The 7486-nt window shown below is 41.3% G+C and overlaps 1 protein-coding gene across 3 annotated transcripts in view; it reads left to right on the forward strand.

Annotated features, from left to right (window-relative positions):
- The window catches only part of LOC106963728 (dimethylaniline monooxygenase [N-oxide-forming] 5-like), an 8241-nt gene extending 3498 nt beyond the window's left edge, over window positions 1–4743 (forward strand). Inside the window, exons 2-11 of one of the 3 annotated variants that reach the window (XM_015058799.1) lie at window positions 196–329; window positions 787–975; window positions 1054–1219; window positions 1294–1436; window positions 1531–1730; window positions 2239–2472; window positions 2615–2736; window positions 3346–3418; window positions 3498–3567; window positions 3646–4743. In XM_015058799.1, coding sequence (XP_014914285.1) covers window positions 198–329; window positions 787–975; window positions 1054–1219; window positions 1294–1436; window positions 1531–1730; window positions 2239–2472; window positions 2615–2736; window positions 3346–3418; window positions 3498–3567; window positions 3646–4005 — 1689 coding nt within the window. In that variant the 5' untranslated portion in view covers window positions 196–197 and the 3' untranslated portion in view covers window positions 4006–4743. Of the gene's footprint in view, window positions 1–121; window positions 403–786; window positions 976–1053; window positions 1220–1293; window positions 1437–1530; window positions 1731–2238; window positions 2473–2614; window positions 2737–3345; window positions 3419–3497; window positions 3568–3645 lie in introns of those variants that run through there. The other 2 variants (XM_015058800.1, XM_015058801.1) reach the window with 2 other exon arrangements.
- The last annotated feature ends 2743 nt before the right edge of the window (window positions 4744–7486 follow it).

The raw sequence follows: 7486 nt of genomic DNA on the forward strand, positions 1-7486 counted from the left end.
ATACGTTTTTGATTTTTTTCCCCGTAAATAGGGGGAAATAAAATTTTTTTTTTTTTTTTTTTTTTTTTTTTTTGCTTTTGAATAAAACTTTATTGAAACAAAACAGAGCGATTGTGTGAGGATGGTTTTGTTGCGGGAAAACAGAAACGTTGTTTTGCAAGATGAAACCTCTGTGACAACCCTGCTTCCCCTCAGCGATGGTTCGCCGTGTGGCGGTAATCGGAGCAGGCAGTTCGGGTCTGGCCTGCGTCAAAGTCTGCCTGGAGGAGGGCTTGGACCCGGTCTGCTTTGAAAGTAGTGATGACATTGGTGGCCTGTGGAAATTTAAGGTGGGACAGGTGGAGTAATTTTATTAGAACTTGTTAGTCAAGTTGCTACCCAAGAAAAACCTAAGGCTGTTTGGTAAACATAAATTTTCAAGTCAGGCATTTATTTTACCTCATTTTTAATTTTCTTTTAGTTAGTTTAGAGAATTGGGTTTAGGTTGATGTGTAGTTTTAGTTTTTGATTTGATTTTTGTCCTGTCTTACCAGAGGACCTTCTTTCACATGAATGTTTGGTTAAATTGATTCTGAAGGCATTCAGCTGCACTGAGTTTCACGGTTCACTTTAAAGGGAGTTAAATAGAAATGCAAACCTCTTATTTACAAAAACAAACACATTGAACTCAATTTCTTCCACTTCAGAATAATGAAGTCTTTTGTGTTTGTAAGTGTGTAACGTACAGTAATGGTCTTCTTTAAAGCTCCCATCTTTTTTTCTTTCTTTTTCTTTCTGGGCCTGCAGGAGTCTCCTGAACCAGATCGATCCAGCATCTACCGCTCTCTGGTGGTGAATACCTCCAAAGAGATGATGTGCTTCAGTGATTTCCCCATGCCTGATGACTATCCCAACTACATGCACAACTCCCTGCTGCTGCAGTACTTCAGGCTCTACGCTGAGCGTTTCCACCTGCTCCAACACATTCGCTTGCAGGTCCGTCCTGTTCCGTTGTTGCCTTTGAAAAGGCACTAGATCTCTACGTTAATGTTTGCGTTTCTGCACACACTTCAGACCACTGTGAGGAGCATTACACAAAGGTTAGACTTCTCAGTGTCTGGTCAGTGGGATGTAGTGACCACGAACAAAAACAATGAGGAAGAAAGACACATGTTTGATGCGGTTCTGGTGTGTTCAGGACATTACACCCGTCCGGTCTTACCCCTGTCTGATTTTCAAGGTATTAAGGTTACTTCATTAAATTCACACTGTCATAAAAGCCTTTGCCATTGAGCTGTTATGTTTTCTCTCCAGGACACGAAACATTCCTTGGCAGGCTTCTTCACAGCTGGGAATATAAAGACGCAGATTCCTTCAGGGGTAAAAGGGTAGTGGTCGTTGGCTTTGGGAACTCCGGAGGGGATGTTGCAGTAGAGATTAGCAGATCCGCAGAAAAGGTGAGAGCAGGACAGACACAGGAGAACTGCCACGTTGTTGGAGAAGCTAAGAGAGACGACGACGACGACGTCTAACATTCTCCACCCTCCTCAGACGTTTCTCAGCGTTCGGGACGGGTTCTGGGTGATTAGCAGAATGGCCCGTGGCGGCCTGCCCGTGGATATGGCATTGATCTCCAGGTTCAACATCCTGCTGCTGCAGCTGCTCCCCAAGACGTTAATCAACTGGGCAGGAGAGAGAGCACTGAACCAGAAATATGACCATGAACTCTATGGTCTGAAGCCCAGACACAGGTATCAGTTTGACTCGATCGACTAGTTTTGACTGTTACTCAAAAGCAACAGGAGCTGAATTCAATGCAGACAAATTAGCAAAGCACGCAGCAAAAGCTTTTATACCAGCTGGAACTGCCTGAGTTCGGTTTTGAGGACCACTCTGGCACTAACGCTCCAATCGACAAGGTCAATCAAGCGATCATTCAGAACCAGACTGTTGGGTAATGTGGGAGCTGCACCAGATTATCCGGTCAATAGGTGAAAGGGCATCTCAAATGTCCCTCACAGTATAGCGTATAAGCTCAGCTGAAAAACAAAAAAACAAATCAAGGAAAAGGTAAAAACCTTACAGCAATAGACAACATAAAACAAGGTCAAGCACCAGACATGAAATCTGGGGGAAAAAGAAGAAAAACCCAAAGATTTAGAAAATACAGAAACGACTAAATAAAAATTTGGAGGCGCTATTGCACAGCAGCCTGCAAGTAATTGTCAATAAACATCTCTTTTGCAATTTATTTCACAGACTTTTGGACAAAAGGCCTCTGGTCAATGATGATCTTCCTGGTCGAATTCTCCAGGGCGCTCTTGTCATGAAGCCCAACATACGAGCTTTCAAGGACTCAGGAGTTACATTCGAAGACGGGACAGTTGAAGACAACATTGACGCCGTGGTCTTTTGCACAGGATACAAAGGAACCTTCCCCTTCTTGCCCTCTGCTCTGTCTGAAGGGCCACACCGTGAGCTGATGCTGTACAAGTAAGTCAACGCGGAACAGTTAACGAGAAAAGTTCAGTGTTTAAGGGACAGAGACGAGATACGTCACAGAACATGAGGTAAAGCGTGTGCTTTGTATCATGAAAGATTACTTAATTTATTTACTTTTTTTTTCATAATTCAGAAGAGTGTTTCCTCCATCTCTGCAACAACCCACGCTGGCCGTCATGGGTCTTTTCCAAGTAAGGGGACCAATCATGCCGATTGTGGAGATGCAGGTCCGCTGGGCTGTTAAAGTGTTTTCAGGTAAGACACAATATGTACACACACAGTGACTTACTAAAGTATTCGTAGCCCTTCTGGCACGTTAAGCCCACAAACTTCAATGTATTTTAAAATAATTATGTGTGACAGACCCACAAAAGGCAATTCCTAATTGTAAAATTGGTTTTCAGAATTTAAAAAAATAAAAATCTGAAAGTGTGTCATACATTTCCTCCACATGCATGTGTGGATTCTCCCTCCGTCTTCCTTCCACAGTCAACCTGTCGGAAAGTGCAAATGACTTGAGACTGGGGCAAAGTGTTCACCTTTCAACACGTCAGCGACCTCAGATACAGCCAAGGCTGCAACAGAGGGCTTCAGTCAAATTCCGGTCATGTTAGAATGGTCTAGTCAAAGCCCTGAAATGAATGCAATTGAAAAATTCTGGTAGCACTTCTTTTGTGTCCTCAAATGTTTTTCCATTCTCAGGTTGAGCTAATTTGTAAAGAGTTCAAAACATCTATTATATTATTGATCTAAATTTGTGGTTTTTAGAAGAAATCTAAAAAAAAGTTCAAGAGTTCTGAATATCACTGCAAAACACTGTAAACTAATTTGGGGATGAAGAAGACGACTTGTTTAATGTTTCAGGTTTGACTCGTCTCCCATCGACGCAGAAAATGCTTGAAGTCATTGAAGCTGATAGGAGGCTAAACATGCACAGGTAGCCGTCATTCTCACACTCAAAGTTGATTTTTACGCCAAAATAAGTTCACTTGCATTCCTTCTTGTGTTTTTTTAAGCTTCCCTAACCCACAACAAGCCGTTCTCCAAGTTGATTTCATCCAGTACTTGGATTTCATGGCCGAGGAGGTGAGCAGCTCCTAACACTTTGTTGTTTCCGGCGTCTAAGACACAGACAACCGAATACTAATAAGCTTTTCCTCACAGATTGGTGTTAAACCACATCTATGGAGACTGCTCCCAACAGACCCAGTCCTCTGGGCGAAGATCTTCTTCGGTCCCTGCACTCCTTACCAGTATCGCCTCACTGGGCCTGGACAGTGGGCAGGAGCCAGACGAGCCGTCCTCACGCAGTGGGAGCGGGTTGCTGAGCCTTTCAGGAGCAGAGCGGTTCCAGAACCAGAGGTCCGGAGGTCTTTCCTCTGTTCTCCCTGGTTAACGGCGTGTGCAGGAACCATGGTCGTGGCTTTGCTTTTGTCACATAAGATTGTCCCAGTAGTCCAACGTGCCACCCAGACGCTGAGGAGGAGTAAGAGTTTTCTGTGTGATTTATGGTTCCCTGACTAACGTCAAAGACTTGAAATAATCGTCACTTAGAAGAACTGATGTAGAGTCGCTGCACCAAAGAGACGTCACATGGAGTCAGAGATAATCTGGACATGGGTTTGTCTTGTTTTGTGTTTCTTTACCGAGAACATACGAATGACAAGCTAAGATAATCAAGATAATCACTGACAAAAAAAAAAAAAAAAATCACACCCTTGTAAAGTGATACTTATTTGTCTTAAATTTCCATTGTGTATGAAGATTTGTTGCTTTAAGTTATTAATTAACCAATATTGCCTCTTCGTAGCATACATCATTTTCTAGCAGAGAATAACCGTAAATGATTTCTTTGACAATGTGCAACATCACAACTGGAAAGCCCAGATAGCAAGGTTGTTGCAGTGTTGATGCAAATGCAGTTTAAATGTCCAGATAATGGCCTGGTAATATTTATCTTATGTGGCTCTTTAGACTCCAAATTACATCGATAACTTCTTCCAGTGTTTAACAAATCTGCAAAATTCACACAAAATCAAGATATCGCCACTTTTTTTTTTCAGATTTTACTGCAAATCTTCTCAAAATTGGTTGAAAACATTTAGTTTAAGTGACTGCAGCCTCCAATGATGTCACGTTATAGTCTGTAATTGATAAGGAAAGTAGTAAGAAGTCAGATTTAATGTCATACATTTGCACAAATATAATTCCTTACAAACATTTCTAAATTGGCACCACAAAATCTGCAATTTTGACTGAAAACAAAACTAAAATAATCACAAAATCCGGGAAGAACAGCTATTTCTTGATATTTTAACTATTTATTGGGTTTTATCAATACATTCGGGCGTAAGCGGCCCTTTAAGAGCACTCAGGTTTTTGAATATGGCCCAAAACGGAAATGAGTTTGACACCCCGGCCCCATAAGGCTGAGGTTTCTGGGGACGAGTGTAAATACCAACACTCTTGTGGGTTCAGCTGCCGCCTGACTCTGACAGAAGAGTGGATCCCTCGAATGGACGGAAACTCAAACTGTGGAAGACGAATGGACACAAGGTAAGTATGGGGGCGGGAATCTCTGAATGTTTACGTCACAAAGCTCAGGCCAGGTTATCGTGAACGAACCATTTGACATCCATTTCAGAGTACGAGCATCTCTGAAGCGGCGGTTCTTAACCCTGGTCCTTGTTGTAGACGTTACCCTGCTTTAAGCACATACGAGTTCAATGCGTGGCTGATTAACAAGTGTCTGCTGAACTGCAGTCGTCTCAGTCAGATGTCTAATATCACCTAAAACACTCAGGGCAGGTTTGAGAAACACTGCTGCAAAAAGCACCTGCTAAATGCTCCTGATTGTACTCAGCTTGGGGTTAGAGCTGCCTGTCTCCCTTTCCACACCCTTTCCCAGTAATCCTTCCTGTCATAACCAGAATTTAATATGCCGGCAATTTTATAGAGTTTTCCAGCTAACCATAAGGCAGAATTTTAAATGGCAATTGTTATTATTTTGAAGCTGTAATTTAATTATCTGTAAGACGTGCAGATCCAATCAGGAAACGATCTATGGATTATGAAAGCTGCAGATCTCTACCCTCCCTCTGACAAAACACGGTTGATTGATCTGTTTTTGTGCTTGATGACATTAAATCTGATCTTCAGGCAGCCCTGTCTGCATTTCTGCAAGCCGAAACACGACCAAGTGATTAAATAGGAGGACTTGCAACTTCTCTAAACCACTTTCTCCCAGGAGAGAAAAGTTGAGGTTCGTCACCTCCGTTAAACATTTAGCTTGTGTGTGTGTGTGTGTGTGTGTGTGTGTGTGTGTGTGTGTATATATATATATATAGTGTTGCACACCAATATCTTAAAGAGACAGAAATATTTTGTATATATATATATATATATATATATATATATATATATTTATTTATTTATTTTTATTTATTTATTTTTTTATTTTTATTTTTTTTATTGAAAACTGAAGTCATACTAAGAGTAGGGATATTCTGAGTCCAAGATTAAAGGGATTAAGATGATTGCTGTACAAAATTACTCTTCAAAGTGCAGCTTTATCAAGAGTTTCTTTAAAATATAATCAATCTAACTATTATCTTAAACTGTTACATCTGTTTTTGGGGATGTGGGAGGTCAGTCAGTACTTTTCGCTGTGATTTTTAGTTTGTAATGCCAGGACTTTCAGTGTTTTTATGACAATGGTTTTATGCAGGAGTTTGAAATTAGTTCACAACATTCCTCTAGAAATATGTATCATTTTTGACAAAGACTGTGTGTTGCTTCAGTAGGACGGTGATTTTATTATGTAAGGAGAAAATTGACACAGTTCATTGAAGCCACGTTTACTAAGAGGAGGACCCTGGTTGGAACTGAAAGCCACTTTAAGCTCAACGGTTTGTGGGTTTATTAACCTTTCAGGGAGAATATTTCCTCCAATGATTTTATTTTTTTTTTTTGCTTTTTTTGTTTGATTCTTTATTTTTAAGAGGCTGAGAATCACCTGTTGGATATTAAACACTTGGTTTTATTTATATGGTGTCATTTTCTAATCCAAAATGTGATTAGAAAAGGCAGAACTAAAACGTTCCGTGCAGTGGCGGTTTCTGATAAAGGCAACCACCCAGGGCGTTATCTCATTAGAGGGCATGGGACAGCGCCCCGCGACCTTTGTCCTCTACCGCCACCCAGGATGTGAGTGCTATGGTAGCACCTAAGGTGTTAATTAACTTGTGGGGGGTGATTGATGGGAGGCGCCGGTGTGGTTGTTCGCCTGGGGCTCCTAACCGTTTCCATGCTACCAAATCACTTTCTAAGTTTTGCAAGATCAAAAGTGTGGTGTGACAATTTAATGACTGTCTGTAAACTCAGTGTGCCGTTTAAAAACCAGAGGCAGGATTTCTATAAATGTAGTTGTGTTTTCACTGCTGGTCACTTTCTCCCTCTTGTGGTCGAAAGGAAACAAGTGGTTGTTCTTTCCCGTCTTTTGATGTGTTGCTTATTTTCTTTTCAGCTTTCGTAATGTGGATGGAAACAAATACAGATACTTTTTTTTTCATGACTTCATTAATTAAAGGGAGGGAGGATTAATCTCTTGTTGTTGTCGAACTCAAAAGCTGAATGTGAGAAAGTCATAAATTGGCAGGTGCACGAGATGACATTTTCACACGTCTCAATATTTTCTAATTTATGTATTTGATCCAAATCTTCCTTCCGACACTGCTTTGTGGTCTTTAATGACAAAACAGGACCAGCCAAGTCATTACAGCAACTGAACCTTCTGCACAGACAAATTAAAGGTACACAAACTATAATTCTGATTAGAAATCAGTCCATGTTCCCTGACTTTTTTTTCTCTTCCTGTCTTGCTTCTCCTGCAGTTTAGTCTGCAGGTCAGGACTCCCTCTGCTGCGAGCATCGCTTCTTCCGTCATGGTCCAGAAGGTGGCAGTGATCGGCGCCGGCCCCTGTGGTCTGAGCAGCATTAAAGCCTG

This window comes from Poecilia latipinna, unplaced genomic scaffold (genome assembly GCF_001443285.1).
Source record: "Poecilia latipinna isolate Pla-1442-1.1 unplaced genomic scaffold, P_latipinna-1.0 Scaffold1572, whole genome shotgun sequence".
Classification (NCBI taxonomy): Eukaryota; Metazoa; Chordata; class Actinopteri; order Cyprinodontiformes; family Poeciliidae; genus Poecilia; species Poecilia latipinna.